Below are 12,235 nucleotides of genomic sequence, written 5' to 3' on the forward strand. Positions count from 1 at the left end.
TGTATGCAGGCCCACTGGGGCCCATACTCACTTGGAGGATGCCTTTCTTTAGTGAGAGCTGCAGAGACATACCTTGGCTCTTCTCAATGACATTATCCTAGGTCCACTTACAACCATGTGGCCCAAGAGGGCCACCCCACTGCTGGACCACATTGGGTCCTCCACATGTTTTGTTTCCTCTTTGTTGAAGGGCTGATGCCACGGCCCACTCTTAGGGCCAGGATGGTTGTCAGCCTCTGCATTTCTAGGAAAGCCTCCCCCAAGTGACTAGCTCAGGGCTTGGGCTGAATTGTGAAAGCCTGCCCAATCCCCAATCTGGAGACAAGGGAAATAGTGCCAGAGGCAGATGGAGAACACAGGGTGAGATTCCACGAGGCTCTGTCCTTTCCTGCTAGCCGAGCTATACTGCAAGGTGTGGGCGTGAGGGATGGATTCAGAACCGGGAGGAGGTGGTGAGTGGTAAGAATCCCTTGTGGGGCCCCAGTGACACTGACAAGGGCTCTAGTCAGCTGCACTCTCATTTCCCTGGCTGTGAATACACGTGGGTCCCTTTCTATGTCCCATGTTTGCTTACGGGTCTAAAACTTGATAGCCCCTCTTTTCAGATGTATGCATGTTGAAGGGACCCTTGATGTCTTTCGGCATTCTGGATGATCTAGAAAGATTAGGGGCTGCACATGTGTGTTCAAACATAGTCACCTTTCCCAGGTAATGTGACCCGTGGCTCCACCATGAAGTCCTCCAGGGAGTTTGCCCTAATGCTTTTGGTGAACAGTTAGCAATCCCTTGTTCTGGGATTAGCCCAGGGCCTCCCAGCCTGTCTGAAGACCCTGTGTAAGCAGCAGGGGAGTACTGCAGATAGAGTCTCCTCCTGGAGTTTGTGGTGCTCACTGGAGTCTTTAGGAGTGGGGGAAACAGTGCCAGGGACAGATGGAGTCAAAGCTTCAATGTGAAGCCGGGGCTGTAGCTCAGTGGTACAGAGTGCTTTCGAGCTATGCACGAGGCCTCTCAGGACAACCAAAAGCCAGACAAAAGTTCCATAATAAAAGCAAGCCCTGGGGGTCGCTCTTTTGGATCTGGAACACTCCCTGAAGGTTCATGGGTTAAACAAACAAACAACAGCGGTGGACACTATGTCCCTCAGAGCTATTGGGAGGTGGTGGACCCTTTAGAGCCCAGTCCTGATGGGAGGTGTTCTGCTCATTGCTGGTGCATCCTTGAGGAGGATATTGGGGCTGCACCTCTTCGGTTTCCCCTTTAGTCCAAGTCCTGGATGTGAGGTGAAGAGCTTTGCTCTACCATAGTGCATTGCTTCACCACAGGCCCCCCAAAGCACCAGTTGCTTCCGTGGTGGTTGTGTCTATGGACCGACACCTCCCAAACCTTGAGCCAAGACAAGCCCTTTTCACGTTTAAGTTGGTTATCTTAAGGTGTTTGTTATAGTAACGGAAAGTGACGAGCACAGGGGAACAAGCCCTTCCCCAGCACAGCTGGCTCCATGGTGACCGTTCCCCTCGCGTCCCTCCCCTTTGCTCAAGACCGCGCATGTTTTTGATTGGCGAACTTATCCCTCACTTTTTTTTCCTTGTGTGTTTCACAAACTTGGAAACAGCACAGAGATTCCCTGAGGCCCAGAGTGATTTTTCTTACTGATGCTGACAATGAGGAATGAACCGTGATTGTACTCACGTCAAGCTGGAAAAGCCCCAGGGGCACCTCTTTCAGAGCGTTCTCGGAGAAATCCACATCCTTGAGGTGGTTTTTCCAAAAGACAGCCATTTTGTCTGGCAGTGATTCCAGGGCGTTTCTGGAAGCTTTGCAACATCTCTAGGTGAGTGAGGAGAGAGGGAGAATGGTAAATAGTTTTCCAAGTGTGGCGTTGCCTAGACGTCAGCTTGTCAATTTGATGTCAGAAATGAGGCTATCAGACAGGGCTCTGGGATCACGGTGCAGGGTGAGGGGAAGGCTTCCTGCAGGAGCAGGAATAGAGTTTCCTTGGGGGAGACAGAGGTAGATCACAGTTTTTTTCCCCCCTCATCACCATCCAGCCCATTGTCCTGGGAAATAACAGGCTGATTCAGAGCCTTGCTCTCGGGAGATACTGTTTTCTCCACACATATGGTCAGACTAGAAATGCTTATTCTTGTGCTGGAGGATTTCCTGGTTGGAAACCAACGGCAACAAAGCACAAATATTCCTTATGTTATTCATCTGCTTCGACTAAGCCAGCTTCCCAAGGAAAAAGACTAAAAGTCATTTAGTCTGCAGCACTGGGAATGCGACTCCTGCTTCTCATTTCTTAAAGCACCAAAGAACTGCACCCCTCTTTGACATTTGTGTTTGAACATATGACGTCTCAGGTTTGTGTGCGCATACACAGACATGTGGAGGTCAAAGGCTAATGCTGGTGTCTTCTCCAGTAGCGCTCCACTTTTCTTTCTTTCTTTTTAAAATTTTGAGACTGGGTCTCTTACTGAAGCTGGAGCTCATCAGTTGCCTAGACTGGCTGCCCAGCTAACTCCAGGGACCCTCATAACTCCACTTCTGGTTGCTGGGATTACAGGCACATGCTGCCTTGCCTGGATTTTTAGAAAACACATGTGACACGTGATCTGTATGTATGTGTGCTCACATGCATGAATGCATGCGTGTGTACACATGTGCACATGTGAAGACCAGGGGTTGATGGCAGGTGTCTTCCTAGACTGCTCTTCGTCTTATATACTGAGGCGGGATCTCTCACTTGAACTTATCAGAGTTCATAAATATGATTGGTCTAGTGGGTTGGCTTCCCCAGAGATCCTGTCTTAGTTTCTGGGTGCTGGGAACCTAAACTCAGCCCATTATGCCTGCAAACCAAGCACTTTCCCTACTGAGCCAACTCTCCAGACCCACATATGACTTTTTTTTTAATGTGAATTCTTGAGGATCCAACTCAAGTCCTCATGTTTGTGTGGCAGGGACTTTACCAAACGAGCCAGCTCCTCATCCCTTGCCTCACCCTGTATCAGGGTGCGAGCTGCTGCCGTACAGAACTCTGTAGTGGCTACTGTGTGCCCCGAAATCCAGACCCAGGAGGACTGGCTTACAGCTGTTACTACTGAGGACACAGCCTGACTGAGCGCTGTGGGCCTTGTGACACTCGTGACACACAGCACGGCCCCAAAGCGAGGGTGTGTGGAATCCCAAACAGACTCAACTGTGGCTTTCCTGATACAAACCAAAGGGCAGGACCAGGGATCGGGAAAGTTCTTCAGGTTGTTTCTGGAGACGTTCAGATAGCTGAGCGACTTGAAGGAGTGCATGAAGAGGGCGGGGAGCTCAGTCAGCCTGTTGTCAGCCAGGTCGAGTTCCTGCAGCTTCCGCAGGCCAATCCAGTTAGTAGCTGTGAGGGAAAGAGAGTAATTGTCGAACGTGTCCCAGTCAGCACAAAAGCGGCAAATGCTACCGGGCCATCAACGCAGGCACATACCATTTTCTTCTTCAAACAAGCGCTCCAAATAATTCCTGGATGCAATCAGCTTTTGAAGTTTTGAGAGGTGCAAGAATCCAGGAGGAAGGTGGGACAGTTTGTTGCTGGAGATGTCGATTTCCAGTAACCTGGGGCCAGGGAGAAGGGAGTTAGGGTACCACAAGAGATCTCTCTGTAGGCAAGGCGCATGCTCTCTGTCTGCACACACAGTTTAAAAAGCAAGAGGGAATCTTGGCTTTTTATGTATTTGGTGAACTGTTATGACAATAGAATCTGACTGGTGGGTCCTGGTTCTTCCAAACACTCAGGGATTAAAACCTTTGCCCACATGGAAGGGAACGATGCTCTGAGGATGCTCATCAGCCACGGAGCCACCTGCTGCGGCTTTCGGGTTCACCCACCTGACCCAGGTTAAGGAGACTGCTCAGGTAACACTTGCTCTTTACACTTTTGTAAAACTCATTTGTGAGTCTCGAGGACTAACCTCAAGCTCTTTCCAACATCCTTGTCTCTCACCACATCTAAACCCCCAACTTTTTTTAATTCCATGTATTTACTGTGTGTATGCATTTGCTCATGTGAACCAGTGAGCCATGACCTCCACCCAGGTGGAAGTCAGAGGACAACTTTGAGGAGTTAGTTGTCTCTGGCCAGTATGTAGCTTCTGGGACACCAGGCTTGACAGCAAGTGCCTTTACCCTTTGCTCCATCTTCCACCCCCAGCCTTAGCTTTTGTAGTCAGCTCAGTCCCTTCTGCAGTGAAGCCTTGTACACACACATCCTAGAGAACTTCAAGTACAGTCCTGTGATGGTTCATCATGATGGCCAAAACCTGACTAGAAACAACTTCTGGGCATGTCTGGGAGGGATTATCTAGATTAGGTGAGTTGAGGTGGAAGGGCCACCTTGAACGTGTGTGGCACCATGCCATGGGTGGGGTCCTAGGCTGAGTACCAATAGGTAGTGATTGCTCTCTGTTTCCTGGCTACAGGGCAGTGTGACCAGCCGCAGCTGTAGTGTGACTAGCTACTGATGCATTGTGACCAGCCACAGCTGCAGTGTGACCAGCCGCAGCTGCAGTGTGACCAGCCACAGCTGCAGTGTGACCAGCTGCAGCTGCTGTGTGACCAGCCACAGCTACAGTGTGACCAGCCGCAGCTGCAGTATGACCAGCCACAGCTGCAGTGTGACCAGCCACAGCTGCAGTGTGACCAGCCACAGCTGCAGTGTGACCAGCCACTGATGCAGTGTGACCAGCCACAGCTGCAGTGTGACCAGCCACAGCTGCAGTGTGACCAGCCAGCCACCTCTGACCCGGCAGCCGTGCCTTTCCCGCCACAATGGACTGTCTCCTTCAAACTGTGAGTCAGGATAACCCCTTCCTTCTTTAAGCTGTCAGGGTGCTTAGTCACAGCAATGAGAAAAGTATTCATAGGATGTCCTTCCCCTCCCATGCCACCTCAGGGCTCAGGACTCTAGGAAAGACAGGCAGTGACCCAGTGTTCATGTGCGGCCACATTTCCAGAGTTGACCCTTCCCTCAGATCAGTTCAGTTTTTTTCTGGGAGGTGGGACAAACCCCTCTACCAGCCCGGGAAGTGTCTAGACACTCCACTGTGTAGGGCACAGCTGGTTACTTTGAACAGATAGCCTTGCATGGCTGCAATGAGCTGACTGCTTAGCCCAGACCACCTGTTCAGACCGCTCTGGCTCATAAGGCACCAGAGGCCATGATGCCTTGCTCCTGTAAGCTTGTGTAAAAGAGAGCAGGCCTCTCACTACCGCCACAAGCTCGCTTCCCAAAACACTGAATTCAATCAAGGAACCTGCTCGGGAGGGTGGCTCCAACAGGGGGGTATGGAGGGCCCTGTCCACACTCCTGGGCCCACCTGGAGCAGATGATTTCGTCGGATGACTGCACGCAGGGCAGCTCCCCCAGGTGGTTGTCTGAGAGGTTCAGCTTCTTCAGGTTGATGAGTCCCCAAGGGATGATGGAGGGGAGCGAAGGCAGGCAATTGGCTGAGAGGTCGAGCTCTGTGATCTGGCAGGAGATGTCTAAGAGCCAGTCGAGGTCCACCCAGGGCAACCGAAGACGGGACCACTTCACACAAAGTGCCTGGGGTTGGACAGGAAGGAACGGCAGATGAGGATGGTGAGTCTGAGCCCAAGGTAAGTCTGGGATAAATGCTCACTTGAGGTCGTGTGCCCACTCCAGCTGGAGCCCTGTCCTGAGATGCTGGGACTATGTCCACTTTGTCTCCCAAGTTCCCCACCATGGTCATTGGCATAAGGGGGTGGCTGGCATGATCTGTACAAGTCACCTGATCATGGCTTCAAGTCACCCCCAGAGCAGGCCCTGAGATCTTCTCATAGGGGTGCAGCAAAGCAGCAATGGCTTGTGAGTACACATGAAGCCAACCAAGGCTTGAAGGGCCTCTTCTCAGACAGGGTCCTAACACGGTCTACAACCTCTTCTTCTGACTCACTTTGTGTGGTGGAGACAGCCACTGTCTGCACTGTGTCAGGGCACACTTTGGACTGGCGGCCTCCAGATTAAAGGTCACATGGAATGGAAATCTGGAACAATGGCCCACAGCCCAAAGCAAGAAACCAACTCCCTTAGCAAATAGCCCAGGAAGTCAAATCATCAGTGATAGCTACAGTAACAACTTAGTGAGCTCACCACTTTCTTCTGTAACAGTCAGACCAGGACTATATTAGCAACAGCCAGCTTCCCTAATTTTTGGCTCTGCTTTGAATTCAGCTCAACCAGAGAAAGTTAAACATGGCCCATCCCACAGATATACAGGATAAACATGGCCCTCCACAGATACACAGGATAAACACAGCCCCTGCACAGATACACAGGATAAACATGGCCCTCCATAGATACATGGGATAAACATGGCCCCTGCACAGATACACAGGATAAACATGGCCCCTGAACATATACACAGGATAAACATGGCCCTGCATAGATACACAGGACAAACATGGCCCTCCACAGATACACAGGATAAACATGGCCCTCCACAGATACACAGGATAAACATGGCCCTCCACAGATACACAGGATAAACATGGCCCCTGCACAGATACATAGGATAAACATGGCCCCTGCACAGATACACAGGAGTCCTACTCCCAGTGGTGTCTCGGGTTTCCCTGGACAATAGATCCAGTCAGGATATCGTAGAACATCCCTTTGGCTCTGTTTTCAGGCTTACCCTGTACCCCTGAGTTCCAAGCTTCTGCCACATGCAAACAACAGCCCCTTGCTGTGGCAAGCCCAAAACGTGTTCCTTATTTGGCTGGGTTTTTCTTTAAAGAGGAAGTCAGAAATCCCAGTGGTTTGCTACTGTTGGGCAGCAAATGGGTCCTGGCTAGATATGTAAGGATAAGGTTTTCCTCTGTCATCAGGTTGTTAAAGAATCTAGGATTCAATTGGGTTTCTGTGGGAGAAGAAATCTGTTTTTTTGGCTTGGTTATCCAAGGCAACTATAAATCAATAACAAAAATTACAGGGCCAGAAATATAAACAAAAGTTAGTGTTTCACAAATGTAAGAACCACAGTAACTGTGGGAAAGGTACCAATAAGGTGGGTTGGCCAATAAGTTGGCCTTTGCAATTGGCAGAGCTGAGAGGTGACCACAGCTGGCCACTAGGTGGTGCTGTGTACATTGTCTTAGCTCCCTTTAGCCAAATCCTGGAAAGGCTGGGTGCCTGTCCTTCCAACCTTCATCCCCCTCTTCAGTCGTTGAGATGAAGAAGGATGAACAGCAGAGAGAGGAGTGTTAGCATCAGCTAATTTTGTTAGCTAAGCCACTCGGTTTCTCTGGCTTGCCTTTTTATATTTTCTTCCTAGTGTCTTTTCCCACCTACTTTTGACTTTCAAGTCTGGAAGAATCTAAAATTTGCCAAAGATCTGAACTAGGATCCAAGGGACCCCCACAGCTGCCAAAGCAGCATCACGTTGGCTGTCTCCCAGTTCTTTCCAAACACAAACCCATACGCTCTTGGGGTTGGGGAGGTGGCTCTGTGGTTCAGAGTACTTGTTGCTCTTGTGGAAGGCCTGAGTTTGGTTCCTAGCACACTCACAGCTGCCTGCAATGCCAGCCTTGTGGGGATCCAATGCCTCTGGATCTTAGTATATATATATATATCCCCACTGTGCGCATGTGTGTGCGCGCATAAACGCACACACACTACACACACACACACACACACACACACACACACACACACACATATATTCAAAACCCCAAAACAAAGCTCTTCACTTTCTGCTGAACCATTTGTGAATGGCACAACATAGCACGTGTCCTAGTTCAGGTTTATTGGGCTTACACTTCTACATCATAGTCCATCATTGGAGGAAGTGATGACAGGAACTCAAACAGGGCCGGAACCTGGAGGCAGGAGCTGATGCAGAGGCCATGGAGGAGTGCTGCTTACTGGCTTGCTCCCCATGGCTTGCTCAACCTGCTTTCTTTTGTTGTTGTTGTTGTTTTTCGAAACAGGGTTTCTTTGTGTAACAGTCCTAGCTGTCTTGGAACTAGCTAGCTCTTGTAGACCAGGCTGGCCTCAAACTCATGGAGATCTGGCTGCCTCGATCTCCCGAGTACTGGGATTAAAGGTGTGCGCCACCGCCCACCCAGCCTGCTTTCTTATAGAACCAGGACCACCAGCCCAGGGACAGCACCACCCACCATGGGCTGGGTGCTCCCCCATCAGTCACTAAAGAAAAAAAAAAAGCCTTGCAGCCAGATCTTATGGAGGCATTTTCTCAGCTAAGGCTCGCTCTTCTTTGTTGACTGTAGCTTGTGTCAAGTTGGCATGAAACTAGCCAGGACCACATGCCATCCTAAACACGCCGGCGCACATCTCAGTAGAACGGGAATCTTTTTATACAGAACGTTTGTTCATCAAGCAGCATAACAGCAGCACATGGTTATCCAATGCGTGCCCCACGTTCAAGTATCCGCCATTGCCCCAGAAATGCATTTTTAAAACTAGTTTGTGTTCTGATCTAGGAGTTGTGTCCTTTCTTCAATCTGGAATCATCCTCATGCCTTTGGGGGGGTCGTCTGACTCTGTCACTGTAATTTTCCAAATAATTTCAACTGTCTTTATAGGATAATCTCCCATACTTGCCTGGCTAGAAGTTGTGTAAGTAAAGTAGGTGACAGTTGAGACTTAGGCTAAACATTTGAGCAAAGGCTGGATACACTGTGGTGCGCTTCCCACCAAATCCCACCAGGGGGCATCAGGTACCAGGTGATTCCACCACTGGGGCCCCATTTGATCTTCAGTCAAGGTAGCACCTGCCTGATCTTCAGCTGGTTAAGATCCATTTGACCCTCTATGCGCCTCACAAGCACTATGCAGAGTGAGTGAGTGTGTGTGTGTGTGTGTGTGTGTGTTCTCTGTTCCTACATAATTGCTTTGACTTTGAGTGAGTTCAACATTATCAGTCTTGGTCTGAATTAATTAATACAATGGTGGTTGTCACGTGGTGTTTCAGCAAACTTCCTTCCTATGGTCACTGTCTGTCACCTTGCCCCCAGGTGCCCACCTCATGAAAGTATCCCTTACGACCTTGGGAGAGGGTTGAAGGGGAAGGGAGAGGCAGGGAGGAGAGCAGAGAAAAATGTAGAGCTCAATAAAAATCAATAAAAAAAAAGAAGAAAGAAAGAAAGTGTCCCTTACATGAACTGTCAATTATTTAAAATGTTTAAATTCATTATCATCACACTTTTCGTTGAATGCCTAAGTGTCCCAGCGAGTCCAGGGGGAAGTCCCCTATGAGGGTGCCTGTACTCTTTTGACTTTTTCTGGTCACTGGGGTGATGATTCCCGGCAAAACCAGACGTCCCAGTTTCCTCTGATGTTGTCCCAGGCAAGTGCTGGCCTCAGCTCTGATTCTCATTCAAGGAAAATGCTGTTTAGAAACCAAGATGTGGACATTAGGTATGCTAATCACTGCTGGGGTAGTGCCGCTTCTCTGCCCATTGGCTGGACACCACTCTATGCTTACACCAGTCGTTCTGATACCCAGAGAGCTGCCCTGCCTTTACCTTAGCTGGGCACTGCTGGCTTTATCTAATATTTAAAAGATCAGTTCAGAAATTCTGTTACCTGCCTGAATTCTGTCACCCCTGTAAACCCCAGAGAGTGGCCTGCTTTCTGTGGCTAGAGAAACCATGCTGAGCGTAGGGGATTTCTAAGGAAAAGAACTCAGTGTGGTGCACGGTTCCGGGCAGCAAGGTATAGACTTGGCTCGGCCTGGGCAGACACACCCTGCCTACCTCCCAGGACAGCAGGTAGCCTCCCGGTGGAAAACAGGAGGGAGGGAGATAACAGGCGGTGAAGGAAAGCAGAGAGGAATTCATAGGCTTGGCTTGCTTTTCACACAACTCACTGTGTGGACCCAGCAATGACTCCTTCTGAGGGCAAGGTTCCAACGACCTGAACGCTTTCCACCAATCCCACCTTTCAAAAGTCCTACCATCTCTGGAAACTTCCATGCTAGCGACCAGCTCTCCAGTACAGAAACCCTTGGAGGACAAAGCAATCCACCACAGTACCCCCTTTCTTGATCTCCCAGACAGAGTACCTTATTTCTTTATCTCCCATATGGAGCACCCCATTTCTTTACCTCTCAGATGGAGCACCCCATTTCTTTATCTCCCATATGGAGCATGTGTTCCCGTTACAGAAGAAGGCCAGCATCTTTTTTTTTTTTTTTTTTGTAGACCAGGCTGGCCTCAAACTCAGAGATCCGCCTGCCTCTGCCTCCCGAGTGCTGGGATTAAAGGCGTGCGCCACCGCCGCCCGGCTGAAGGCCAGCATCTTACTTGATGCTGTTATACAGCACTTTTCTTGTGTAGTGCTGAGTGTGTCCACTGTTATGTCAGACAATCAGGAAGTTCTGGGTTCATAGGTGAGCATGTGTGTGTGTGTGTGTGCATGCGCGCATGTATGTGTACATGCACACATGTGTGGGTTTGCAAGCCTCTGACTGCCTTAGCTCATGTTTTTTGATCTTCACAGACTCAAGAGTGAATGATGAACACACCCAACAGAGATCTCTCACAGAGATCATTCTGTTAGAAGAGAACCACCCACATAGAGAAGGGCAGTGTGTACCACTGACTTCATTAGACCCAAGGTAAGAGGAAGCAATTACTGCCACCAGTTCTTTGAGCTCTTTCTAGGTCCCACCACGAGTTTCTTCACAACAGACATCTGATAAACTCTCACTTAGAGAGAAGCCTTGTGAAAGAAGCCCGAAGCTAGGACAACATTGTTGCAGAATATTACTTTAACTGTGCAAAGGCATGTTACTTTTTAAAGCTGCATTTGTTTAATTATATAAAGATGCGTTGCTGTTTCACCTTGCCTGTCTAAGGCACCTGATTGGTCTAATAAAAAGCTGAACGGCTAATAGCTAGGCAGTAGAGGGTTAGGCAGGGCTGGTGGGCAGAAAGAATAAGTGAGGAGAAATCTAGGCTCAGGGGAAGAGAAGAGAGAAAGAGGGAGAGAGGGGCCCTGGGGTCAGTTAGCCAGGCAGCCACCAGCCGGCCAGACATGGAGTAGCACATACAGAATGAAAGAAAGGTAAAAGCCTTGGGGCAAAATGTAGATGAAGAGAAACAGGTAAATTTAAGTTATAAGAGCTAGTGGGACAAGCATAAGACAAGGTTGAGCATTCATAACTAATAATCAGTTTTCCATATCATGATTTGGGAGCTGGTTGGCAGCCCAAATGGAAAGCCCATTACATGACATACTTGAAAGACAGACAGGCTTGTAGACTGATGCATACTGAGTTAGACGGGCATGTTGTAGACAAACACGGAAGCCTTCCACCTAGTCTTGGGTTACACTGAAAATTTGGATTGACACGTTTTATTATCATTTCTGCTTCCCAGGTACCCAGGATACCTAAGTATTCATATTGCCCGAGAGAGGACAACGATCACAAAATGACAACTGTGTCCACGCACTTGACAGAGTTCAGCAAGCCCACAGTGCTTATTGCTGGTTCGTGTCAGTCTGGGCTGAATTACCACAAACCAGGCACTGGGGGAGCACAGCCAGCCATTGCATAACCCTGTCCCGAGTGCAGAACCAAAAAGCAGATCAAAAGCAGCTGGCACGGAGCGGCTTAACAGCCCAGTGGTCAAGCCACACGCACCAGGGAACACAGATGGAAAGCGTCCTGGGGCTTTCTCCAAGCCTTTCAAATCCTGGCCAAATGAAGGGGAGCCCAGAGGAAGCACTGCCTCCCCACGGAGGTACTGCGTGATGGCTTGGGAAGCTGTTTATCCAGGGTGGTGGTGGGGACTCAGGCTGCTAAGGGGTCGGCTGGGAGGTTGGTGAGATGCTCAGTGGATGAGAGGGCCGGCCGTGCAAATCAGGAGAGCTGAGTCTGATCCCAGGAACCCAAGTAAAGATGGAAGGAGAGAAATGCTAAGTCTCTCAGCAGGAAGTCTTCTGGTCACGGGGATATGTTCTGGAGGACGATATTGGGATGCAAGCCGTAGTCCCCCATTTTCAATTCCCAGTCATGCATCAAACGGTTACTTAGACTGATTCCCTAGAGCTGTCCTCGTAATACCACATGTTTGTTACGCAAACACACTGTACACATGCTTGTAGTGACATTTCATTTGTATTTTTAATAAATAAAGCTTGCCTGAAGATCAGAGAGTAAAGCAGCCGCCCGGGTCAGCCTTACAGACTACGCAGTGGGGACAC

General features: G+C 49.4%; 1 protein-coding gene across 1 annotated transcript in view; it reads right to left on the reverse strand.

The window, feature by feature from the left end:
• Lrrk1 (leucine rich repeat kinase 1) overlaps window positions 1–12,235 on the reverse strand; it is a 143,843-nt gene that overhangs the window by 48,546 nt on the left and 83,062 nt on the right. Inside the window, exons 7-10 of the mRNA XM_038313710.2 lie at window positions 5,361–5,587; window positions 3,473–3,600; window positions 3,222–3,385; window positions 1,690–1,827 (exon numbers count right to left, since the gene is read on the reverse strand). Of these exons, the coding sequence (XP_038169638.1) occupies window positions 1,690–1,827; window positions 3,222–3,385; window positions 3,473–3,600; window positions 5,361–5,587 (657 nt within the window). The remainder of the gene's footprint in view (window positions 1–1,689; window positions 1,828–3,221; window positions 3,386–3,472; window positions 3,601–5,360; window positions 5,588–12,235) is intronic.

Source organism: Arvicola amphibius, chromosome 12 (assembly GCF_903992535.2).
Source record: "Arvicola amphibius chromosome 12, mArvAmp1.2, whole genome shotgun sequence".
NCBI classification, from domain to species: Eukaryota; Metazoa; Chordata; class Mammalia; order Rodentia; family Cricetidae; genus Arvicola; species Arvicola amphibius.